Source organism: Hippocampus guttulatus, chromosome 2 (assembly GCF_054856545.1).
Source record: "Hippocampus guttulatus isolate MCC_2025c chromosome 2, RoL_Hgut_1.0, whole genome shotgun sequence".
In the NCBI taxonomy this organism is placed as follows: domain Eukaryota; kingdom Metazoa; phylum Chordata; class Actinopteri; order Syngnathiformes; family Syngnathidae; genus Hippocampus; species Hippocampus guttulatus.
Genome location: NC_141262.1, coordinates 20,637,629 through 20,664,480, shown reverse-complemented (window position 1 = coordinate 20,664,480; position 26,852 = coordinate 20,637,629). Strand labels below are relative to the sequence as shown.

The 26,852-nt window shown below is 41.2% G+C and overlaps 2 protein-coding genes across 6 annotated transcripts; both read left to right on the top strand.

Moving 5' to 3' along the window:
- The first annotated feature begins 92 nt into the window (after window positions 1-92).
- On the top strand, window positions 93-8,012 carry fibpa (fibroblast growth factor (acidic) intracellular binding protein a). Of its 4 annotated transcripts, none has more exons than XR_015098744.1 (11): window positions 93-398; window positions 718-802; window positions 1,023-1,221; window positions 1,646-1,772; window positions 1,927-2,027; window positions 2,196-2,329; window positions 3,147-3,255; window positions 3,388-3,451; window positions 4,026-4,101; window positions 4,180-4,277; window positions 6,971-7,016. XR_015098744.1 is itself a non-coding variant. In XM_086101272.1 (11 exons), exons 2-11 carry the CDS (start codon window positions 718-720, stop codon window positions 7,038-7,040), a joined length of 1,074 nt encoding a protein of 357 aa, XP_085957398.1. In that variant the 5' UTR covers window positions 93-398; the 3' UTR covers window positions 7,041-8,012. The 4 variants fall into 4 exon arrangements, 3 of the variants coding, with proteins under 3 accessions (XP_085957398.1, XP_085957399.1, XP_085957397.1); XM_086101272.1 differs by having other exon boundaries at window positions 4,015-4,101; window positions 6,971-8,012; XM_086101273.1 differs by having other exon boundaries at window positions 715-802; window positions 4,015-4,101; window positions 6,971-8,012.
- A 2,617-nt stretch (window positions 8,013-10,629) lies between these two features.
- On the top strand, window positions 10,630-26,457 carry efemp2a (EGF-like fibulin extracellular matrix protein 2a). 2 transcript variants are annotated; one of them, XM_086101270.1, is made up of 11 exons: window positions 10,695-10,834; window positions 17,319-17,525; window positions 18,090-18,138; window positions 18,482-18,670; window positions 20,062-20,184; window positions 20,287-20,403; window positions 21,571-21,690; window positions 21,767-21,886; window positions 22,500-22,626; window positions 24,084-24,279; window positions 25,116-26,457. In XM_086101270.1, exons 2-11 carry the CDS (start codon window positions 17,436-17,438, stop codon window positions 25,287-25,289), a joined length of 1,305 nt encoding a protein of 434 aa, XP_085957396.1. In that variant the 5' UTR covers window positions 10,695-10,834; window positions 17,319-17,435; the 3' UTR covers window positions 25,290-26,457. The 2 variants fall into 2 exon arrangements, with proteins under 2 accessions (XP_085957395.1, XP_085957396.1); XM_086101269.1 differs by lacking the exon at window positions 17,319-17,525 and having other exon boundaries at window positions 10,630-10,834.
- The last annotated feature ends 395 nt before the right edge of the window (window positions 26,458-26,852 follow it).

Below are 26,852 nucleotides of genomic sequence, written 5' to 3'. Positions count from 1 at the left end.
GGTACGGTGCATTACGTCATGACCAAACGAGACGGGTTATGTTTTCTATCTCTTCGACGTGCAGTGTTAAAATCACTTCCGGTGACGGAACCCGGAAGTAGGCATATCTGTTTGTGAATGTGACGGCTGTTGTTGACAGTTCTGTACATCACATTAGTCTCATACAATCGCCCCATGTGTAACCTTTAGAAAGACTATAGCTTGTTAACTCACAGTACACTTCCATTTTTTATCATTTAGCTATTTTGTTTTGGTCTGAGTGAGTGTGTGTTCACTGTATGTTTCGCGATTTAGAAACTCGAAGCTAGCCCATACTAGTCGGCCTTGTGAAGCGAATTCACCAAAAGATGTCTTTGTATTTAATTGCCTGACGTCGTTTGGGAGGAAACTAAAACAAGGTAATGTGTTATTGGATTGCTAAACATTTTGTAAATTCTTTTGTGTTCTTTGATAAATCGAAAGCATCTGTGTCTTTCAATCTGGTGTTTCCTTCAGAGTCAAAGGGAAATAATAACTTTCACCTTCACTCGCGCTTTTTTTAATCTATCTATCTATCTATCTATCTATCTATCTATCTATCTATCTATCTATCTATCTATCTATCTATCTATCTATCTATCTATGAAGTCTATTGCAGATTGCTGCACTTTCATTTTACAAAGCCCAGCTTTTTTTATGACTAACATTGTTATTTCTTGACATATGGTCTTGAAGCAGATGGCTGTGGAGCTGGATGTGTTCGTGGGTAACACCACTATCATGGACGAGGAGGTTTATCAGCTCTGGTTAGATGGATATACAGGTAATGAATGCCACACCATTCATATTTCAGGAGGTTTTTATTTATTTATTCAATATATTTTTGAGCTTTACTAACAAGAGACTTACATTTATAAATTCACATCTAACTGGACATATTCCAGCCACACAACTAATTATATCCATACTTTAACAAGTCAATTTTAAATGTGAATCTGTTGGTTAAACAAGTTTGAATGAAACATATTTATTGTCCGGAACAGTTAACGATGCAGTGAAAGTTCGAATGGAGGGCGGAGCACTGGACGAGTGCGAGGCAAACGCGGACGTGCTGTTGAGTGACACCATGGACCAGTACAGAACTTTCCAGATGTGCGAGCGTCTGCTGCACAGTCCATCCAAACTGGCCAATCAGCTGCTCTTCCAGATCCCACCTCATCGCCAAGCCATGCTTATTGAGAGGTGATGTGCTTTTCCTGCCTTAACACGTTACTTTTGTGAGTTAGAATACCTGCGCATGTGACGTGGTCACGTGCTTGTTTTATATTTTTGGCCTTGGAGTGTTTTTCACACAAATACTTGCAGTCATTGTGACTTCACTACTGCACTAGCACTAGCATAGGTTAGTGATAGACTTGGCTGTGTTCCAATTTATGTACAAACGCCATAGGACTGTAACTGCATCATTACACAAAAATTTGGTAGAATTACGAAAGTTTGGGGCGTTTAATTTCCACTGTGTGTATTTATTGAGCATCATTCATGAATTTTTTGTTTTGAAGATGACATGCATTTTCCTATTTAATTAGCATCACTTCATAAATTCTTGTTTCCTTGATGTGGTTCAGTCTAACTTTACTCTCTCCTTTTTGTTTCCTGCCATAAGGTACTATGATTTTGATGATGCATTTGTGCGTGAAGTCCTGGGCAAAAAACTTTCAAAAGGAACCAAGAAAGACTTGGATGACATCAGCGCCAAGACGGGCGTGACTCTGAAAAGCTGCAGACGACAGGTGAAATGGAATGATAGGGTGTTTGCTGTCACTCGTTTGAACAATGAGACAATTCCATGGCCTTTAAAATGTCTAAAAACAATTCCCAGGTTTCTGAGTAAATGTTGTCCAATTTTGTTCTATTTAAATACACAAAGTTTGTCTTTGATTGCAGTTTGACAACTTCAAGCGTGTTTTTAAAGTGGTGGAAGAGCTAAAGGGCCCTCTAGTGGAGAACATACGTCAACATTTCCTTCTCTCTGACAAGCTTGGAAGGTACAAGCTGTTGTACCGCCTTGAGTTTATGAACTGAACCGTTGCCAATGTTCTTTTTTTTGTGCCTGGTTTCACAGCACTGTTATGTTTTTAACTAACTCCCGTTATCCAAGATACTGGCGCCAAGGAAAACAACGGCGGACTAACCGATTTCTTGGCCCGTTTCAGGGATTACGCGGCCATTGTGTTCTTTGCCAACAATCGCTTTGAGACGGGGAAGAGAAAGCTGCAGTATCTCACGTTCCAGGATTTTGCTTACTGTGCCGGGCAGCTTATTGACCACTGGACAGTTGGAGCTGTTGGTGAGAGACTGACTCTGTTTGCTTGAGATGAAAGGCGCCCCTGGATTCATTTAAGAATCAGGGACTATTCTTAACTGCCTTACTTTAAACGCACATCCAGGACAAACAAAAAGTCTGAAATGTGTACCCAAACTAAAATGCTAAATGTTTCCCATGTGACCACACTCTTATACAGCCTGTGAGAGAAGTGACCCAATTTTTATTCATTTATTTATTTTTGGATAAACAAGATGAGTTTTTTGCTTTGACCTACTGCAAAATGACCTCCGAATCTTTGGTACAAGTTAGCCTGCCCTTGAACAAACAAACGGCAACGCAAATGTCAACCTTTTTGCTGACGTCAAAAGCCTTTTGCCACGTTCAGAAGAGTACCTCTACCTGTTGGCCACCAGAGGTCGCCAGGATCTCCCAGAAGCAATTTCCCCTCGGTCAAAATGTAAAAAGCAATGTTAGTGGAGATGAATTTTGTACATCAATAAGAGTGTTTTCAAGATAAAGCCATTTACAAAGGAAACGCGTGGGTTTTCTCCGGGTACTCCGACTTCCTCCCACATTCCAAAATCATGCATGGCAGGTCAATGGAACACCCGAAATCAGGGGTGTCAAACCCGTTTTTGTCACAGGCCACCTTTTAGTTACCATTTCCCTTGGAGGGCCATTATGACTGAAATCAACCAGTTCAGGGTGCCTGAAGACAGCTGGAATAGGCTCCAGCACGCCCGCGACCCTTGTGAGGAGAAGCGGATTGGGAAATGGATATTTTCTCAATAGTTTATGAGTTCATAAATTATAAATGATACCAATTCTCTCATTCTAGATAACATGGTGGAAGACATGGATGTGGATCTCGACAAAGAATTCCTGCAAGAGCTGAAAGAACTGAAGATTTTAATCTCCGACAAGGATCTGCTGGATCAACACAAAAGGTGTAACACATGCGCACGAATGCACATACACAAACGCACACACCCACACAATACAAACAAACACGTTTGATGCCGAACAGTGAATACAAAAGTTCAACTGCAGAGGCCTCATGTTCTTTCCTTTGTCTCCAGTCTTGTCTGCACAGCCCTCAGGGGGAAAACGAAAGCCTTTCCTGAGATGGAGGCCAATTTCAAGGTGAAAAATTACGAGTGTGGTAATACAAAGGTTTCCTCCAGGCATTCCAGTGTGCAGTATTCCCGCATGTGTTCATGGTTCGCCACTTGTGAATATGCTCTCCTATTAACACATTTATTTTTTAATATCCTCCATTATATGTTGAAATATGAAGTGTTTCTTTGGCCCCAGCTTGTGGCATCTCTGTGCCAAGGAACTATGTTGAAGTGAGTTGAGGAGCTTCATGCAAAGCGTTGTTGCTGTCTTGTGGCCATGGCGTTAGCTTGCGAATGCTGTATTACATGGCATCATGCTAAGACACTTTTGTTAGATGAAATGAAATGGTTTGGGTGAAAAATGTTGCTGTTCTATATGTCAAACATCAACAAGGATGGACAAATAAACAGTGGGAGTCCATTTTCCCACCGTACAGTTGTCAACCATGATTAGGTTTTTTTTGTTGTTGGATTGTTGAACGACTTGATTTGACTTCTCTCCATGATTTTACTCCGATTCTGGATAGTTCGCTTCGGGGAACTCATGGTGTTTCCGCTGTGCAAATGAATAATTTTTCCTCATGGCAGAATCTTTCCAGGGGCCTTGTGAACATCGCAGCCAAGTTAACAAACACCAAAGACGTCCGTGATTTCTTCATCGACCTCGTGGAGAAGGTGTGTCGTTTTTTCCTAGAGCAGACAAAAGCGGGACGGAATCCGTCTGATGTAACACCACCTCCCTTCTTCCCTCAGTTTATTGAGCCGTGTCGCTCGGACCGATGGACGGCGGCGGACACGAGGCTCTACCTGACTCACTACAGCAATTCGGCGCACATACTCGACACCTTTAAGTGAGTATAATGGGATACGTTTTTCTGATCCGCTGTCAGAGATTTTCTCGGACAAAGTTAAAGAAATGATTCGGCACACAGGAAAATTGTCTTCAATATCGGCGGGAGCGGATCTCTTAGAGCGAACGACGGTTAGTTGCTCCGATGATACACACTCGGCTCCCTCTCCGCCGGTTCAAACTTTTATTGCAAAATACAAGAAAGACACTGCCCCAGAGATTTGCATACCGCGCCCCCCGGCCCGGCCTCTCGGTAATGATCTACCCGAATACACAAGTCACAGACTTTGCTGATGACAAATGATCACCTGGGCGTGACAGCTGTTCCCAAACTGTCTTTTGGTATTCAACAACTCTTTGTTCCCAATTTGTTCATTCCCACTCTGTGATTGAATCTAGTCTTCTTCCATCTGTTCGCCCCCCTTGCTTTGACGTGATTACTCAAGAAAAGGCCTCCGCCCAAACGGCCGACGCCTCTGCGCTGAGTATGTCCTGACATGCCCAAATTAACCGAAACTTTAAACATGATACAATTTTGTTCATAAATTTCTCTATCATCCGCTTATCCTCACAAGAGTCGCGGGCATGCTGCAGGCTACCCCAGCCGTCTTCGGGCAGTAGTCGGTTGCCAGCCAGTCGCAGGGCACACACAGACAAACAACCATCCACATTCACACGTAGGGACAATTTTGAGTGTTCAAAAAGCCTGCCATGCATTTTTTTGGAATATGGGAGGAAACTGGATTCCCCGGAGAAAACCCGTGCAGGCCCGGGAGAACATGCAAACTCCACACCGGGAGTACCTCTGCACTGTGAGGTTGACGCGCTAACCACTGGACCACCGGGTCGCCCAATTTAAATAATCCACATCCAAAATACTAAAACATGCAGTTTCTGAGTGCATTTGCTTATCCCGAGACCAAATCTAACAAAAACCCAAGAGAAAAGAATGCTTGAAACTTTTTTTGAAAATACAGAATAAGTCCGGAGTACCCCCTAAAATACAATTTTCTCACGCTACCTCAAGTTAACCCTGTTCCTGTCAGAATATGACTTTTGGTCAGCAGTAACAGCTACCTAAAAAGCCAGCTTCTTCTCCTGTGAGGAAACTAACATTTGCCCATTTGCAACCCTGTGAGCAGTAAACCCTCTTACAGTGATTACAGCGGCAGGTATTGTAAACACCAAATAATTTATGTAATACAAATTGTACCATTGATCTGAGTTAATCAAACCTCTAATAGTTTATGACCTATTATTGATTAGCTTGTAGCAGAAAATCAGAAAACGGAATGTTTTTTTTTTCTCAAGAATTTTGAAGCCAAAATGTCCTGCAATTCTGGTATGACCCATTTGTTATTAAATTAGTTAAGTACAGTGGACCTCCACAAATAGCAGGCGAAATGCACGCGGTTGAAGGTATGTGCGGGCTCAACTGTTGTTCTTACTTGCTTGCACAGTTCCCCAAATTATTGGCAAAGTGGGCTTGCTTATTGCTATTTACCGCCATCTATCCAGTTCACTGTATCGCGCACAGTTCATGCTTATTTTATTTTATTTTTTTTAGTGAAACCATACAGTACATCACCGCTGGCAAAACATGATGAAGATGCCCAACTTCAAATTGGGACTTGCTTGTATGTCATTCAAATTCTTAAAACAGGATCACTTGAAAATCCTTCGATATTAGCTGTCCCAACGGTGGCAGTGGGCCCACCAGGCTTGCCTTGATCTCTGCCCACGCGACTCACCGTTAAAACGGGGCTAATTTGGTCAACACAACAAAGTCAGATAAACACTTGGGCTCGGCCATTTGGCGCTCAGGCATCAAGTTGTGCGTCAACCTGTCTCATCTCTCATTCCCTAAACTGGTTACAGCGGAAGCGTAAAGGTTGGCCATTCTGGAACACTGGGCCACCTCCAAGTTGCTCACATTTTGGTAAAATTGCAAGAAATTATGGACATAGTTCCATGTATCCCCGTCTATTGCAAGTTATATGATATAAACCACTCCACATAGTTAAAATTGTGACATGGAGACCTTTCTGATCAATATTTTTAAGTATACCAATGTTTTCAATTGTTTTACCCACATGCTTTAAACACTTAAAATTAATACAACACACTTGAACTTATTCAAAGACACATTTTAAAGTAGTCCTTCATTCCCAGTCTCACTCTCGATGGCAAGAAATGATAGACTATTGTATAACATCACTTTGAAGAAAGGACTTGCTCACACAATCCTATTTTTGGCAGGGGGGGGGGGGACACAGTCTTACATAGTCTACATAAAAACACGTAGTGAGTAAAGTTGTGGTGTTTGCTGGGTGAAGTGTGGGGGGGCTTGAACAAATGAATGGCATTTCATTTCAATTGGTCACGGAACAAATTCCTCTCCAAAGGGCACAACTGTATTTTTCCCCAAAGACTTTGGTTGAATTCTGAATCCTATGACCTCATTCAACTTTCGAGGCTGCGCTGAACCTTGTTTTTCATGTAAACATACCGAAATGGAATCCGGCTCAGGCCCGCAGCTCTCGGCACTCAACAAAGAGAGATTCATAAATACCGTTGCGTTGCTGAGTAGACAAAAATAGCCTCGTTCTCCTTACTAGAATCTGACTTTTTCTTGAGATTTGCAATTACCGGTAGATTGATTCCTGTGTGTGTCTCTCTCTCTCTCTCACGCAGACATCAAGTTGTGTGGGACAGATACATGGGCGTCATCAAAAGCTGCATCTTCAAAATGTATCACGACTGACCTGCTTTTTTTCTCGACCATTCCATTTTTTCTCCACTCCTGGCCAAAGCTGTTATCTTAACAACCCCCTCCCCCTCCTCGTATGGAAAGCTATTTTATTCGATATCCTTGATATCCACGATAAGGTCCATGTACTAGAACGCTCATTTTATACTCACTTGAGACAATTCAACACAGGAGTTACAAGTATGACCCTTGAAAATGACAACACATTGGCAGTTCGCAGAGAGCTGTTGTTCGCAACCCTGGCAAATCTGAAAAAATACAATAAAAATGACAGAGTAAATCAAATGAGGCTGCAAAATTGTGTAAAATCTCCACCATTGAGTGCCAAATACTGTAGTTGCCAGGCTTTGCACATTTTCAGCAGTTATCTTCACACATGTTTGAAACAAACCTCTGAATTCACTTTGAAAGACTCGAAAGCCTTTTTAGCATTTTATTCAACAATGATATCCAAGGTAAGGGTCCAATCACTAGAATGCTGTTTGTCCTCACTCGTAAGAAATTTACCACCGTGTAGAACTACCATCTTACCAGTACTCTTGACGTTTATTTGTTTCCACTGCTGATGCCACATTTGGTCAACATTTAAGCCTTACTAGTAAACTACAGTGCTACACCAGTACCACGACTAGGCCCAACCGGTAGGCATGTTTCATACGTTATAGTAGCTTCTTTATCAGGGACATTGAATAAATGCTCGAACCACTTTATGGAAAGCACTCATGTGCTAAAGTTGTCCGACTAGTAAGGCGAAAGAGCATAGTAGTACACGGGCCATCAGCTGGATATCAAGGACACGGACTACATACAAGAAATGCTCAAAACGGCTTTCCACCCCCTCGCTTTCTGCTTCCCCTTAATTCTTTTCTCTCACCCCCCTCAAGCCCGTTTGCAAGACTTCAAGCCTGCAAATGACTCCTGTCCCTGTCTCTCTAGTCGCTTTATAAGTAAAAGAATGTATTCACATCAAGATGTCATCGTGTTTTGTGTTGTTGCTGCGAGCCCCGTACTGTTTTATCTCCCTTTTGCCTTCTAAAATTGCAATATCACAAAATCAGTCCCATGCAGCAAAATTTAGGGGCCTTGGATACAGATGAATGCCAGAAAATAAGATAAAGCGCGCCTGAAAATGAAAAGTGACAGCAGATGAAGACGTTCTGCTGCGTTAGAATTTAATTCGGAGAATGTGTGGGATGTTTTTGTGCCTGTGTGTGGCCAAGGAAACAAGGGGGAAAGCACGGGGGTCGGTCGCACAGTTGGGGGGGGTTGACAGTGTGATTTTTAACAAGATCCTCCTGTAATGACAGCTGCCACCACCCACAAACACACACATTGGAAAGACACACTTTGAGCAAGCAGGCGTCGTCATTTCGGTAACACAAACAATGCTGCCGCTCATATGACGTCCACTAAAACCGGGAGGGCTCTTCGCTGGCCATTTGTGACCACCTCATGTGTTTTTCTTTCTTTTTTTTTTTTTTTAATGTGAACTGTGTTAATGCAAATGTAGTGAAACTTTCTCAGGATTTGGATTTTGGGCTTGTTTTTTTTTTTTTCATTTCAAACTTCAACTTTTTAAAAATATCAATAATTTGTTGTTTACTTCCCTGCCAATTTCCGGCAGGTGAAACCCAATGAAAATTGCACGTTTTAATTCTTTGCTATTTACCGGATAATGTTTGGGTAAATTGGATTTCTTGCTCATCTCAAATACTTTTTTTGTGTCATCTGAGATTACTTCAATTAATTTCTAGACAAATGAGCAACTTCATGTCATATTCTTAGCGGAAAAAGAGGCATTTAACGGTGTACCGCACTCCATTAAATACACGGTTTTGATTTTAAAAAGTGGAGATGGGCTCTGCTGACCATTGACAGGAATAATGTTTCAATTTAAGAAGTTGAAGCCCGCTCTAAACACGATGACTTTGAGCAATACAGAGAACACAGTTAACCCTATAGATTTCACAAGATGGCGACAAAGCACTTAAAATGGAGAGGATCATAAAGCATCAACACCATGTATAGATGCTGGCTTTTGAACTTCGTATCCATGACCACAATGGCCAAAAACGATTTGAAATGTCGACTCGTCAGACCACAGAACACTTTTCCACTTTGCATCAGTCCATCTTAGATGAGCTCAGCCCAGAGAAGCCGGCGGTATTTCCTAGTTGGTGTTGATGAGGATAAATGGCTTTTGCTTTGCATCGTAGAGTTTTAAGTTGCGCCGAAATGTATTTACTGACAGTGGTTTTCTGAAGTGTTCCTCAGCCCATGTGGTGATATCCTTTACACATTTGTCAGCTTTTGATGCAGGGCTATCTCAGGGATCGAGATCACGGGCATTCAGTGTTGTTTTTTTGGCCTTGCTGTTTACATGGAGTGGTGTCTCCAGATTCGCTGAACCTTTTGAGAATATTATGGACCATAGATGATGAATTCCCTAAATTATTTGCAATTGCACGTTGGGTAACATTGTTCTGTAACTGTTTGATTATTTGTATATTGAATCATTTAAGTCCATTTTGTTTCCTTTTTATGTTTTCTATATAGTACTTGGAGAGCTAAAAATTTTTTTTGCAGGTGGCGCTTGGTGTTAAATATATACCACTGTTTTATACTTATTCAAGAATTGATGCTGGTAGGCAACTTTCTGTATATCCAAGAAGCAAAACAAAATCTTAAAAATGAAAGCCTATGTCTGTAGGTGGTGATTATTGTCACCAAACCCGCTGAAAGGGGTTTGGCCTTGCTGGATTACAAAATCCAGCAAGGCCTGAGGGTTAAAAAGCCAAGATAACCTTTTGTTGGAGAATATTTCATAACGCGCTGGAATGAAGCCTCCGGTGGCGTCCGTCTTGAATCACACGTCAACCACTCTTAATGCGGGTTAAGCAACATCCAGAGCGCTTTGCAACACATCGAGACGATGCATGCTTCTTGCGGGAATGAAGCTCTGGCCCGGCCGGAAATGATTGCAAGCGGCGTAACGGATTAGTCATGTAAAAACATTGAGCGGTACACTTGGAGAGTGATAATGGTAGTAGTTTTTGTTTGAAAGCATTTCAAGGCAGAAAGGCTTCATTCTTGCCCAGTAAGCAGACACTTTTTCCACTTTCGCTCACTCGCTCGCTCTTCCACTCTCTAATTTTTGTCAACATTCCATTTATTTCTCTCTTGCTCTCTGGCTATAAATATCCCACACGTCAGATTGGAAGAGCTTTTTTCTTTTAGTGGCTTCATGGAAAAAGAAGGCCTGGGGAGGTAAATATAGGTGTATGGGGGGGTAAAATGGCAGAAGGGTGGGAGAGCTTGCTTGGGGCTTTTGCGGGGGATTGAGTCTAAACGAAACCAGGTGTGTTGTTGGAGCGGGATGGATGGCGGTTTAGGGGGGGTCGAGTGTGTGTGCATCTGTGAAGTTGTTGTTCGCTCGCCATTTGGATGGATTTTCGGGTATTTGGGCTGCAGACCAGGAATTCGCATCCCTAGACTTGAGAGGGGTGGTGAGAGGGGCTTTGCAGGGGCACTGCGCAGGGGGCCGGGGGGTGGGAGGAGGGGGGTCTACGACCAATGGGCGGTCCATTTTCTCTCTCTCTCTCTCTCTCTCTCTCTCTGGCTGGCTCGCCCTCCCTTCTCCTTTCTGCATGTGTTCAGCTGCTCCAGCTGTCTCCCACTCAGTCTCTCAGGGAGCACCTCTTGGAGCTTTAGGGACCACTTCGCCACAGTCAGACACGCCGGGGTCAGGCCGACCGAGGAGACGAGCACATCTCAAACAAGACTCGCTGGTGAGTTCGCTTGACTTTAATGAAATACTTGACATCACCACATAATAAGCCTCAGGCCTCGTTGAATGGTTCAAACCGCTCAGCTGCTTTGTGATTCGTTTTGGCCACATCCAGACATGGTATGTAATCCCCCCCCCCCCCCCCAATTTATTCGTTTACTTCATTCAGTCTTATGATTCATCAAAGATTTTACGGCATCAAGTTTTTAACGAACATCAGTTCTTGTCTCGCAGATTGTAAAACATCCTCAGAAATGATACTATATATTACATACATAATATTAGTCTTTCTACAGCCAGCAGAGGCAGCATCCACTCTAAGAAACTCATTTGAACTCGCTTCACCCAAATTGTATATTTCAATCCCGTAAAGTAAGAGAGAAATTTTTTTTCATGCGTTTCAGTGGGTCAAAGGGGCCACGATAGTGTCAAAAGGGACAATTGGATGTCAACGATACATCATTGATCTATTGAAAGAGTTGAGTATGGAAATGACAAACTTTATTTTCAAGCGCACTTTCTCAACAGCCAAGGCTGTATAAACAAAACATGAATGAAGAACAATAATAATGTGATCATAAATAACCACACTAAATCGTTTCATCAAAATAAACCATAGCTCCCTGCACATTGCCACCTTGGCATCGAGGAGTTTTATTCTCTCCTGCTGCACACGTGTGAAGCTGTTAGTAGATGAGAGAGGAGCAAGATTGAAGTTTCGATTGACCAGGGCTGAGGGCTGCCAGTGTTCTGGTTCAACGGGCGCCAGATTCCAGCTGCAGACAAAAGTCTCCCACCCTTGGGACATTTCAACATTTGCATGAACACAGCAATGGTGGTGGATGACCTCGCTGTAATTGGGAGAGAGATGAGAAGAACCTCCTCTCTTTGTTAACATGTCACATGAGTGCACCAGCGCTCTACTTTTGGAGCGGCAGGATAGTCAATGCGGCCCCATAATCACAGTGGTCGGCTCCTTGGCTCGGCACGTTTCAGCGGCTGTAATGGGAGGGTAGACATGCAGTGTGATTGGACAGCGTCGTCACCATTTCCGCGTCACACGGCAAAGAGGCGACTGCAGGGTGAGTCGGGTCAAGTACGTACGTACCTGTAAGTCCGAGTCACAAGTGGAAATCACAGGTGTCAAACTCAGAGAAGCCAAATCCGGCACACGTCATCACTGATATGGCCCACAAAAGTCAATAAGGTGTGCCGATAGTTCATGTGTCTTGATAAATGGGTTTGTTCTTATCGTTTTGGCAGAATGTACAAAAATCGCAGTTTTCCTTCAATTCTATCAGACATTACAAGCTTTTTTTTTTAAACAACAAATCTTTTTAGTTCTAATTGAACCGGGAGCTTTGTCCCGCAATATTTACTTCAATTTACCATGACATCTAATTACAAATTCAATTTAGCCACAGTTAATACACAGTTCAAATATGTAAAACAGTGACAATTGTAACAATACAATAAGCCATTGTCGTTTTGACTTGTCATTATTTTTAATTATTTACCTAGAGTTAAATTATTAAATCATATAAATGGTAACCATACTTTATATGTGAAACGATTTATTTAAATAAAATTTTTTTTAAATAAGAAAAACATATCCAAACATTTTAGTCTGTTTTTTTTAAGCTACATTAATGCCTCAAATATTACACAGCAGTGGCATGGTGTATTCGTGTATTGCATATCTGCCTCGCAGTTCTGCGGTTCAGGGTTCGAATCTGGGCTCTGTTCTTTCTGTGTGGAAATTACATTTTTCAATTGTATCAAAGACATTTACTATCTACTATTTACTTCACTATACAGTACGGCACAATATTTGCATTAATGTGTTTGCAGACTATATTTTCTTTTGTCCCCTGAAAAGGAACTTGAGGCTGTCGTACAATTATGTACAGTGCACCCCCCTTTAATGCAGGGAATACAAATATCCAAAAAGAGCATGCACAAAAATACTCACAGGCATTTATTCTCCGCTTAGTGAGAATGATGACTTATACCGGGAGGTTAGTTGGGGGCCTTCTCTTCTTCGCCAATAGCCGGAGTTCACTTTGTGGCCTAAGGTGGGAAAAGCATCAGGAAGGCAACAAACCGTTGTCTTGGTCCTGATTGTCAGCCCGGATGACAAATCGGGCCTTTGACCCACTTGGCAGGGCATGCCGGCGGAGCATCACAGCAGGGAGCTGGGTTTGAGAAGAGAATTTCTCACGAGGCCCTCAGCCATCCATCACTGTTGGATTTTGCAGGTGGAGCGCTCCCAGCTGTACCAGGGCGTGCTCCGGCTTCTCCATGCCGGCCAAGCAGAACAACCTCTCGCGTGTGTCCGCGTGTGGTCCCCCTGTGTGTTTTTCCAAGTCCACAGGTGGTTAAATTGTTAAATTGGGCTGATCGAAAATGTATAAATGGACCCGCAGAAGTCAGAGCCCCAATCCTTATTGGATCGTTTCCAAGTTCCGCTGGGGTATGAATTCAAATGCATGTCAGTCAGGCGAAATGTATAACTTCAACTTACTTCCTTGACACCAATTATTGTACAAGGCTTTAACAGTACAGTATCTTGTGGTCCCTTAGAGCACAATAGAAAGCATTAATTAGCCATTTTTTTTGGTTTGTTTTTTGCTTAGCAAATAACAGCAAATAGGTTTGCAAAAGAAGCAAACAGGAATTGAAGTGAATTTGTTACAGTGCGGCTAAATTAATACAATAAATATTGACCGATGACTCTTTCGAATGTAAATGCGCTCAACAGAGTGGGTCAGTTGTTGCCGGCAGGCCATACTTTTCCCACCCTTGCCTTATTGGGCTCCGGAGGGGGGTTTCCCAGAAAAGCGATACTCTGGGAACCACATCCATGCCAGGGCATCCCGGCTGAGAATCATCGGCCACATCCTAACCGCGGGCATTCCACACGTCCGCCGCCGGCCACAGTCAGTCACCTCACCCTAGACGAATTGGTCACTTTGTTTTTAGTAGTTTTGCATCACATTTCTGGCTGTTCAGTCGAGGCGGTTGAAGTACTCACATGCTGTACTTAACTAGAAGTACAAATACCTGCGTAGAAAAATAGAAATAAAAATAGAAAAATACAGAAACAACTCATTTACTCAAGTCACAGGCAAACTACACCGTCTGAAATGTACTTAAGGCTAAAATGTTTGTTATATATTTTTCAATCATGAAAATAGTACTGTATTGTATTTGGTAAACACATATACTAGGAACACAATTAAATGAAAAATTAAACAGTTTCTGCTTCATCATATATTCATTGTACTGCTTGCGGAGTGCAAGCCTTGGCCACCTGGGGGCAGTATCAGTCAGGCATATAGATATACATGGAGACAACCAAACCGAACTAATAAAATGCGTTTTTCAGTGAGGATAAATAATATATGCCTTTATGTATTGTTTTAAGCTCCGTGGACATGTTGCGCAGTTTGTTTTTAAATATCCCTTGCTTCCAAAACCAAAACTATCAATGCTAACCATGAGCGTTTCAATGGCGTTTTGCTTTGTTTGTTAGCATTAAGATAAGTAGGTTTCCCTTAGGCAATGCTATGTGATTATTTGAATACACAACACACAAAATTCTCTGTTTTATGTTTAATTGGCTAGTTATTAGATAGTACAGTATTTAGTTGAAACACTCAAGTAAAGGACAGTTAGCCGAAAAGTCGACTCAAGGACAGGAAGTCAAGTGTTTGTACTTGGTGACTTCCCACCAGTAGTGCGGTCCAGTCAGGTCACGTACTGTGGGTGTCTTGGTATGTTATGCGTCTCAAGACACAAATAGCCCATGATGTCACGCTCTTGTCTTTGGGGAGGGGGGAGCACCATGTCAAGTCTTGTGGTCTGCACTTTGTCTTGTGAGCAAGCTGCCGCTGATTATAACTCCTTGTCATGCGTTGGAACTGCAGCTGCTTGGCATGCACTCGCGGTGGCCCTTTAGCAGGGCAAGGAGCCATATTTAGCAACTCGCTGTATGTCCACGGTTAAATATGCCTTAACTATAAGCTTGCGCAATCGAATGACTTCTGGCAGTCAATCAGCAAAGAGAAGATGACAATGGCAAAGACTGCTTTCACTGTTCAGGTTAGCCTGCCCCACCTGGTCGCTCATCAAGTCAAGTCAAGTCAACTGTATTTATAGAGCACTTTCAAACAGCCAAAACAAGTTTCATAATTTCATAGTACAATGTTGTAGAGCTACCCTGAATGGAAAAGGAATACTTAGACTCTGAGATCGTTATGGCAAATTTTCCCATTTTTCCAAAACATAACCACGTTTAGATGCAGAAAACCCCACTTACGATTTTTTGATGTGGTTTAAAAAAAAATAATCTTTTGCATTTTAGTGGCAAAATAATTTTGAGTTGCTCAACTTGCATGTAAATCCACGTTGTACATATTCGTCCGACCACTTAATTTTTTTTGCGAGACATAGCATGTATTAAAATTTTTTAAAAATTCACACGACGTACTATCACAACAGTCACACGTTGACAAATGAGCAAACTAAATTTCCCGCAGCACTGATTGGACAAGCGATGTAATGTGATCACCTGCAGTGGGCGTGTGATAACTAATTAACATGTTGAGTCGGGTGTGTCTTAAACTTCCATGGCAGGGGCTCCGCCGAACGCAAGAGACCGATTCACCGAACCCCTGGGGTTCGATCGATCCCAGGTTGAGAACCACTGGTCTGAACTATTATATATAACAACATCCCAGCATGCCTCATGGCAGTTGTAAATCTTTATGAAGCATGTTCTACAGATGTTCAATACCACCCCCCCCCCCTTTTTTTAAATGTTAGTTCCAGTAAATATGAATAAAGATTTAAGTAAATAAAGCTATTTTTCCTATACCGTCCTATGTCAACAATATATGTACTAAAAAAAATACAAGTAAACTAAAAGTTCACATTTACATAACAATAACAATTCATTGACTTAAAAGTACTGTCAGGCTAAAATGGCCATTAGAGTCACAATAAACCAGCAATTAGGCCGACACAAAAGTATGAAAACATTCACCAAGCAAGATGCTAACAGGGACAGCTCGAGGAATTCTTGTGGTTTGTGTTGTTGACAGTCCAACCATTTCTTTAGTTGGGGCTTAAATGTGTTTGTGTTTTGATTTCTGGTGGCGATTGGGGTGAGGTTCCACACAGGCGCAGCTCAAACAAAAAAAGCAGAGGGAATAATACAATCTCCCTATCTGCACTTCTGGTTCTGCTGTGATCAGATGTTCAAATGTGAATAATATCGTGAAGAGGAGGGGGGATGGTAAACCATGACTAATTTTTATATCTTTTGTACTCACCGATACACAAAAGTGAGTACCGACGCCAATCGGACTAAAGATGCATGAAAGTTCATTTAACAGACAGATGGGTGAGAACAAAGACCTTGTCTTTCAGACACACATGATGACTCTCCCTTGTGTCAACTCCTGGCAAGGAGGACTTACTTGGTGTCAGATTTGCCTTAAGCATCGGTGGTTGGTATTGACACCTTCATGAGACCCGATACCCTGATACAAATACTTGGTCCTGGTGATTTTACGTTTTATGCCTCTTCTGAAGTAAAGCTTTTCTTTACTTGAAAGTTAGTGCTTCTCCCCTCTGTTTGATACTTATCATTGTCATATTATTAATATAGGCAGTTCTCGCTTTTAAACGGGGTGGTAATGATTTGCAGAGATTCAATGTTGTTGGTTGGGTCCCTAACCCCAGCGTATAGCTTGGGTTCGCTCTACCAGAACATTTTAACACCATAGAGAGTTTCTCTGTGATCGACTGTACAGCAGCCAGGGTATTCTTACAAGCCGTTACAGTGTGCCAGGCTAAGGACACAGAGAGCTTTCTGCGCAGCACCGACAGAAAAAAAAATTGTGTAATGTTAATGTGCAGCTGCAGGACGTCACAATGTTCATGTTCTTCTACCTGTTGAAAGTCAACTCTCGTCATCTAGCAATCAAGGCCACAGTGTTTGGCAGACAAACAGGCCAGCCAGTCCAAGTTGACTCTTTTTTTTGGGAGGGGGGGGGGGGGGTGCTCAGTGCAGGGGTTTGCAAACTTTTCAAGTCCATGGTGACATTTTTCCAAGGACCTCCTCATCATCCGAATATCAATGAAACATAACTGCCATGTGTACCCATAAATGCCAAAGGATCGACAACAAAATTTGCCTGTTGAATGCTAACACAAAATGCCAAACACCATCGACAAGCTAATGAAAATTAGCATTGATGTAGCGATGAACACACACATCATGCAATGATATTCAAAGCCACACGTTGTCTCTTAACTTATCACCGGAGCTTTACGTATGATTAGGGGACCTTCTCCACCTCTTCTTCTTGCTCCGACTGCTACTAACACCGCGTTTCTTCCATTGGGCCTCCGTTGAATGGCACCATTTTGTTGGATTTGTGACACCTTGTCATGTTGTAATTTCCTCTTCCCCGCAGATGCTGAGTGACTGCGCTGCGCCATCCAAAGTCAACTGCCCCGCCCCTGCCTCATCGCTGTGTGCGTGTGCGTGCGCGCGCGTGTGTTTATGTGTGTTCTAGTGTCACGTGGTTAGTATGCAGGGGGTGTGTGTGTCATTCGTGTGCGTGTGCGTGCTCCTCCACAACGTTATTTCACAGCCGCCCAAAGAAATTGACACCCAAACGGTACGGATGCGTCACTTACCGCTCTATATTGAAGCTAGGCTTGTCACACCTGTCCTCTTGTTTTTATTTTCCATCATTTGCTACGATATACATACGCATATGTACACTCACACCACACACACGCGCACCCTTTTTCACAAAGATTCCTTTCTGCTGGCAGCTTGTGGGGATATTTTGCTCCTATTTCTTTTGGCCTAGTTTTACTTTCTGTCAAAGTCAACAGGTGCCTTACGCCCAGAATAATAATAATAATAGTCCTTGAATAATTAGACATCTGATGAGTAAATATCGAGGTGATTTGGTTCATTAAAATGTCACAAGTCCCATATTTAACTTTCAACTACTTACAGTAAACAAATTGTATGTATGAATTTGTACACGGTTAAGTACGATGTGCATATGTTAAAACAGATTCACTTGTCCATATTTACGATACAATATTATCATAAACACCTGTTCATTGGTCCATGGACTACTGTTGGGTGATGTTTTTTATCATTTTGATGTACTGCATGTTGACACTTGATTTGTTTTGCGAATGTATCCGTGTTGTGCTCTTTCTAGGAATGCACAGATGGCTATCATTGGGACCCTCAGACAGAGCACTGCAAAGGTAAAAGCAGGAAATTACAATTACGATTGTTACGCCTCAGGCCTTTATTTGGTGCGTTCATCGCAATTTTTTTTTGTTTTTTTTTGCCTGTTTTATAATCTTGTAGATGGATTTGTTTATTTATTTAGGTACAATTTGTATTTTAAGTTATGCCCTAATGCTGATCTATGGGTCGGTCGGTTTATCGATCTAAAAAATAAAACTAATACTAAAACTCAACAAAAAATCCTGAATCCAATACACTATGAGTATGACCGTAGAATAAAAAAAATGCAAAACTCTTAACCATGCACTCATTGGCCATCCTTGTGCGTGTGTCACGTTTGCATATGTGCGGCGTCAGACATCAACGAGTGCGAGACCATCCCTGACGCGTGCAAGGGGGAGATGAAATGCTTCAACCACTACGGAGGCTACCTGTGCCTCCCCCGCTCGGCCTCGGTCATCCCGGCCCCCGAACCCCCCATCGCGCCCACCGAGGCCTTCAACCCCTGCCCCCTGGGCTACGAGCCTCAAGGAGACAGCTGCGTGGGTGAGTGTGGCCGTGGACAGGTGGTCCGCATTGTGGATGTCGTGGAAATTGGGCTGTTATCTTAGGGGTGGGACGCAAGTGGCCGCAGCAGGTGTTGTTGGGGTTTGGGTGGGTGTCAATGAGTGTGATTGTCTCTGCGTGGGGTGGTGACTGTGTGTGTGTGTGTGGGGGGGGGGGGGGGGGTTGATAGAGTGTGTAGGAATTTGGTAGCTTTCACACGACGACAGCTGTTGTCTTGCAGGCATGAAAAAGCCGATGAACATGTGAACTCAAACTACTCCCACCCCCCCCCCCCCAACCTCCAAATTATATTGGAAATTTGTTGCTGTCCCTGTTATCGAAAGCCGGTTGAGCATTTTTTCCATGTTGTCTTGGATTGCCATCTGAAGATCCATGAACTCATACTCTTTGTCCCGACTTAGTGGGCAATTTAGCAACCTAATAAAATGATTGTGTCTTCCTGATAATGTTTGTTTCCACCACTAATGGAATTTCTGAGCGAGGCAAAACGTTGCACTGTTTGACATCTGTGCGACTTCTGATGCACCAGAGCTTTACCAGTGTAATTTTATAATGTCGCGAGTAGTACTAGCTAGTAGTACTAGCTGTAGGAAAGACAAAATTTCATCTTTTCACTATGCCACATATTTTTAAGCAATCGTTTTTCATCATCTACAGTAAACGGTAGCGGTTGTTTGAAGGTTTAGAATTACCATCTCATCTCTGGCAAATTTACGGTAGCCCATCTGTGGCGTTTTGCATCATATGTTAGCTTTAAGCGAGCCGACTTTCAAGATGAAATGATAGGCTTTGGTTTAGCATTTTAATGATTCTGTACAATTTTGAATAGTCTTTTTGTTTGACAGAAAAACATCAACTGAATGCAATAAATAAACTGCTTGAAGCAAGAATTTTAGTTTCAGAGTGAGAAAATATATTTTTTACCAGCGTAAAATTTTCAACTCTTAGGCTATGGATAAAATAAAAATCTCTTTTACTTTCGTAATATGGTAGCTTTTATTTTGGAAGACGCCTTTATTCATTTCAAAAAAGACAAAACCTTTTGAAAAGAAAAAGATCTTTTATAACAGTGAGAGACAAAGAAACAACATGAAGCAAGCGCAGTGTGACTCTAATTTAAAGGAAGTGGTTCTTCATTTTGTTTCCTTAAAGTGATGTCATACGAAACTGCAGTACTTTAAATAGTGTAATTTTTAGATGTTTAAATGTGTTTGATGTTTGTGGGTGTGGTAAAAACAATGTATATGGGGTTTTTTTGGGGTTTTTTTTTTGCATTTTAACCTACGGTGGGTGGGTCTGGTACATTTCCCCCCTGCAACAAAGGGGGGTTGACTGTATAACTGACCAGCATAGTTCCTTTCCAAGCGCAGACGTGGACGAGTGCGAGCGCGACGAGCATGACTGCCAGCCCAGCCAGCAGTGCGTCAACACCCTGGGGGCCTTCACATGCCACTGTCCTGACGGTTACCGCAAAGTGGGCACCGAGTGCATTGGTGAGGCACAAAGGGTTTTTTTCTTCTTCTTTTCTTTTTTTGTGTAGCAGACTGAAGAAGCTCAATGATTAACGGGGGTGCCGCTCTCTGTTCCTCCGCCAGACATCGACGAGTGCAGGTACAGGTACTGCCAGCATCGCTGCGTCAATGTTCCCGGCTCCTTCAGGTGCCAGTGTGAGCCTGGCTTCCAGCTGGCGGGAAACAACCGCTCCTGCGTCGGTGAGTGACAACCTCCCACTAGAGTTTTCATAAGGATCAGCGGCCTTTTGGAAGGGACTTCAAGGTTACAGATGCTTTTGAGGTTTGTGTGATTGGGCGAAGCCTGGCTTTGACATATTTCCAGTGAAACCCAATCGTCCATATGTCCTCATTATGGTCCTGCATGGGGTTGCAGCAGAAAGATTGCGCACCCTCGCCGTTTTTGGATTTTTCCTTTTAGTTCATTTTTATTTCATTTTGACATTTGTTTTTAAAATTCAGCTTGTTTTAATTAGTTTGCGAAGCAGGTTTGTTCATTTTGAAGGTTTTTTTTTTTAGGTTTTTATTATTTATAAACACTTCATTTTGGTGTTAAGAAAGAATGTTTGTATAATGCAAAAGGCAAAGTAATTATAACCCTGTTCCCACAAAGAGCAGAGATTAGAAGTTGAAGCACCTATGGCGAAAGACAAACTGTGGCACGGTTTACTTTCTGGACCTGGACGGACAGCTCTGTCAGATAGGAAGATTTGTGTTTTGGCCATGTTGGGTTTTTATTAGTTTTAGTATTAGTTTGAGTTCTCTATGGACTATCTGTCAAGTGCAAGATTTAAAAAAAAAAAAGGATCCCAAATATTGAGTAATAATATAAATTACAGTTATCAAGTGGCTGTTCGACCTTCCTTCTGGTGTATGGACGCATTACTGAAATAAATACATTTAAAATGAAACCCTAAAGCTCATACATGATCTTAACCAACAAGAGATGAAAACAAAGGACATTTTTGCTATAATTGTACCCGGAATTTGTTTTTGTTATTTTTACAATTTTAAGATCTAGTTTCAGTTTCTTTTCATTCTTTCAAAACTATTTGACTTTGTTTCATTACCAAATATGTTTTTTCCATATTTAGTATTTTGTTCATTTTTATCAACCCTGTTTTTTAAATATATTTTGTCAAATATAATTATCTTAAAATATTTGATCAAACAATATATTTTCTATATATTTATTTTATTACAATTTTACTTTTTATCTGTTCTTTTATTTTCTACATTTTTTGCCATTTTTTGACAAATATTTTTAATATGTACTGTATTTTTACAATTTTACAGAGCTCTTTATTATTATTATTATTATTATTATTATTAACAACAAGAGGCTGAGAGTGTTTCATTTCCTTTCAGATGTGAACGAGTGCGACATGGGTGCCCCATGTTCTCAGCGCTGTTACAACACATACGGCACCTTCCTGTGCCGTTGCGAGCACGGCTACGAGCTGGGGCCCGACGGCTTCGCGTGTAACGGTGAGCGGCCGAATCATGAGAAGGTGTGACGTGAAATGCGACTCCGCTTTGAGTGACGGCGTGTTGACTGCGACAGACGTGGACGAGTGCAGCTACTCCAGTTACTTGTGCCAGCACCGCTGCGTCAACCAGCCTGGAAAGTTCTCCTGTGTGTGCCCTGAGGGATACCAGCTGCAAGGCACGCGACTCTGCCAGGGTGAGTCAGGATTCATGTGCGCCTTTCCTTGCACGCGACAAAGTGCAATAACCATCAATCCATTATCTGAACCCCTTATGTTTACAGAAAAAAATGGGAGTTTTAAAGGGAAGTTGAATATCTTTGTGATAGGAACTCTTTGGTAGGAAATAAGAACATTTAAAAAATTATAAGGAAGCTGAATGTTGTGTTTCGTTTTTTTTAATATTTTAAAAAAGTTGTATATTATTTTAAAAGAGCGTTATATATCTTTTTTTAGGGTGAAATGTTTTTTTTCTGGATTTTTTTCATTATATTTTTGGAAAGAAGCTGAATAGTTTTGAGAAATAAGTTGGAAAATGTTTTATGTTTTTGTTTTTTTATTTTTAAGAAAGTTGAAAATCTTTTTTTCTATTTTTTAATTATAATTTTATTTCATGGTAGTTTTTTATTTTTTTTTAAATGTTTTTGAGAAAAAAATCGTCTCAGAAAAAAAAGAAAAAAAATCTGAAGGTAGAAGAATGGTTTTATTAAAAAAATTAAATATTAAAAAAAAATTAAAAAGAAAAAAACAAAACTAATTCCGAGTCCCCTGGCTTGGACTAAAGTAAGATTTCGTTAAATGTCTGCGCAGATATCAACGAATGTGAAACGGGTGCACATCAGTGCACGGACACGCAGACGTGTGTCAACATCCACGGACGATACCAGTGCGTGGACGCCAACCGATGCCTGGACCCGTACGTGCAAGTGTCCGACAAGTGAGTGTCTGCCTGCCTGTCTGCCTGCTCTCCCACACGCCGCGTGGACGTACGCATGCAATATGTTGGCCTTCATCTCCCTGTAATAATCTCAACAACCAAGACGTCCACTCACATGCTCCAGCTTCCAGCTGCACAATTTCCACATTGACTTTTTCACCCCACACCAAAATGCAACTTTGATTTCATGGATTGCTAACAGGTGGAAAACTCTTGTCCACATACACACATTCAAACCAAGAGCAAATGTGGGATTCGCACGTGTGTCATGGATAGTTTATCAGCTCAAACTATGTGGAAGACTGTAACAAGTTATGTTGGAGAGAATGATACACACCATTTCCCGTCTTATTTTACAGTGATGTTCCAGTTTTTAAGGAAAGACAGTCATTCTACAAATACAAACCACACGTTGAAATGTTGTTTTGGATTACGGGTATTTTATCTTGATTGTAACTCGACGTAAGATATTGAATGAGCTATCCAGCTGGCGCACATTTCCTTTATGTCGTGTATTTATGTTTGTTGTACTGTCACGCAATGTGAATGTTTTTCATCGCAGTTTTAATTTCAGCTCAACAAAAGCAAAAGCTAGCTACGCTCTGCTGACCTCTGCTGGTCAATTTTGTAACTGCTCTTTCAAGAAAATTCACGAGAACAAGGGGGATTTTTTTTTAATCTGAAAACAAACGCATACATATTATTCAGAAAGATATGTGTAGCTTTTCGAAGGTCGAACTTCTGAGGGAAAAGGTGGTAGAATTTGAAGTGAAAACGTTTCGAATAAAATTTGAACAAAGGAATGAAGTTATCAAGAGAGAGGAAAAAAGTCGTTCTACTTTTTATGAGAAGTACTGCAGTGTTTTTTAGGTTAAAAAATTATTTTGAAAGATTTTTTTTAACACAAAAATCATTTATAGTTTGAAGGGGAAAAAATCATACGTCAATGCGGAAAAAGTGCCGATTTTTTTCCCCCCAAAACGATTTCTCTCTCTCTCTCTCTCTCTCTCTCTCTCTCTATATATATATATATATATATACATATATACTGTGTATATATATATATATATATATATATATATATATATATATATATATATATATATATACTGTATATATATGTGTATATATACACATACACACATATATACTGTATACTGTATCTATATATACACATCTATATATTTTTTGGGAGGCCAAAATATTTATTTTGACAGTAAAATAATTCTTTTAGGGGAAAAAATATGTTTATTTTTAGAAGAGTTTACAATTACAAAGCGGCCTAATTTTAGGAAAAAGTAGTACATTTTTTAAAAAGTTGCACATTTTTGTGAAAGTCATGTAATTGTTATGTAAATTGTTCCACTAACTTCCACTGGCTCATTTCTGAACGTTGTCGTAATGATGAAAGCTCTTTGTGATAATGCAGTATTTTCACTCTTTGTGTGCGTGCGCAGCCGCTGCGTGTGTCCCGTGATGAAGGCGGCGTGCCGAGATCTGCCGTTCTCCATCGTGCACCGCTACATGAGCATCACGTCGGAGCGCTCGGTGCCGTCCGACATCTTCCAGATTCAGGCCACCAGCGTCTCCCCGGGAGCCTACAACACTTTCCGCATTCGCTCTGGTGACACGCACGGAGACTTCTACATCAGGGTAGGAACGTGCCGCGAAATGGATTGATTAAATTTTTTTTTTTTTTTTTTTAAACAGGAGAAAATAAAAATTTGGATATTGTTTGGAAATTGTTGGGAAATGTTCTATGGCAACAGTTTCTAGAAGAAAGTAATTTATTATGGAAGTATACCTGTGCCATTACTTTCACTTTTTATTTCCAACCGCTTTTTTTTACCATGAAAAAAGAATGTGTTGAAAATGTAGTAATTTTTTTACACTGAATTTCTCACACCAGATTTCTTTAACACCAAATTGCAAAACGTTTTCCATAAAAAAATCTCTGTCAAAAAACTCAAAGGTCATTGTCAAAAATGGTGAAAGAAATCCGATAAAAATGTGGAAAAAATTGTTTAGAAATATCAAAACTCAATGTCAAAAATTCAAAATTTAGAGCGAAAAATTCTGCATATTTTTTTGTAAAACAAATTTTTAACAAATTCTTCATATCATCAAACCAAAAGATTCTTACCATTTTTAAGTCAAAAAGTATTCAGCGCCATTTTTAAAGGCTGAATTTATAATAGATTTTCCTTCCCACTAAATTGCCAAGATTTTTTTCCCCACAAAAATTTTGTTCAAATTTAGTTTGAAACAAAAATCGAAACTTACTATCAAAAACACAAAAATGTCCAAAATTCAGCACCATTTTTTAAAACTCAAGATTTTCCTTCCCATCGAATTGCTTCCATGCATTTTTCCCAGTCCAAAATTCTGAGTAAAAAAATGTTTAAAAAAGTCAAAACTCAGTGTAAAAAATTAAGCATGATTTTCAAAAGCCAATTATTAAGGATTTATAATTGTTTTTTTGCCTTTAGCAAATCAACAACATCAGCGCCATGCTAGTCCTGGCCCGGGCCGTGTCGGGCCCGCGCGAGTACACGCTGGACCTGGAGATGGTGTCGGTCAACCCGCTGCTCAGCTACCAGGGCAACTACCAGAGCAGCTCCGCCCTCAGACTCTCCATCTACATCGGTCCCTACACCTTCTAATGCTCGCAAATCAACAGACACCCGCAGCAGGCGGGAGGGACGACGAGGCACCAACAAACACAAAGAGGAGGAGGCCGTGTGCAATTCTCATGTCGTCTTCAACTGTGCAAACATTGCTCTTTTGGATCTTTTGAGTCGTTTCCACGCATTACACACACGGAAAACCCATTCAGCATTTCTTTCATGTCCTACTAGCGCGCCGAGTTCGGAATGAAAAGAAGCTCACTCCCAACAAATGCTCCAAAGCTCTATGGAAAGCCAATTGAGCATGAATTCCATATCCTTCATATCAGAAGATCCATACAGGTATCTAGCACGTTCTTTGTCCTCACTAGTAAGACAATTCCGTGCACTTGTACAATAACTTTGGTACACTAGTAGTTTAACTGTAGCTTGCTTGTAACCCTTTTCTACTGCGAGTGCCAGTCTTTATCCTGCTCGTACACATTTTGACCTTTCTGATAGCACGACTAGGCCTAATTAGTAGGCATGTGTCACGCACTAGTCGCCTTCTTATCAAGGATATTGACAAAATCCTCAAATGGCTGAAAGGACCATAGACTAGTTTGCACTTTGTCCTCCCTTGTAGGACCGCCACGTGTTCCTGTATATCCTGCTGGCACTACTACTAAATGAAGCATTCCATGTTAACTAGAACAGTCACTAGTAATAGTAGTAGTACGGAGGCATCAACTAGTGCAAAGTTTTGCCTCACTAGTATGCGGTTGTTTTACTAGTATGCTGAAGTTTCCTTACTAGTGTGCTGGATTGTCCTACTAGTGAGGACAAAGTGCGTACACTTTAAGATTAAGATTAAGATATCCTTTATGTGTCCCACACTTAAGAGGATATCAAGGATAGGGACTCGATGCTCAAAATGGTTTTCCGTTGACACGCATTGCCGGACTTTGGGCTCAAAGTCGTCTGCTGAAAGCTGGTAACAAATGAGCGGGGACGAGTGTGCCTTTGTGTGCATGCGTGTTCATCTCATTTGTGTCTTTTCCTGTTCTCATAGTGATCCGCAAAGCACAAACTTCAAACGTCATCTTTTTCTTCTTCTTGATGCCTCCAAGATTTGCGACATTGGCACAACCCGTTTGTCTTTTTTTCCCCCCTTTCTGTCTTACATTTTGAACCCCAATAAAAACATGATACGTTAATCTCTTAAGATTAGGACTTTTTGTTTTCCCTCAAATTAGATCTTTTTTTTTTATGTTTAGATATACTATTTGGCTTTTTTTTTCGAGAGAAAATGCAGACGTTTCTGCAATATTTTTTTGATTGAAAATTTTTCGAGTGGGGGCTGCAAATAGTGAAAATCTGAGATGAAGTAATGGCATAAACCCCCCCCCCCCCCCAATGCGATTTTCTATAGATGCCACAAGATGGCAGTAAACCAAACTTTTTTTTCTTCTTCAAGGCAATAGCCTGATAAAATGAAGCTCCTCCCCTCACTTCAATATGGTTTATTGAGCACAAGATTGTATGTTAGTATGTTAACAGTTTTTGTATGTTAGACATGGCTGGGCATAGAAAACAAAATTGCTGAGTCTGTTGTGTGGA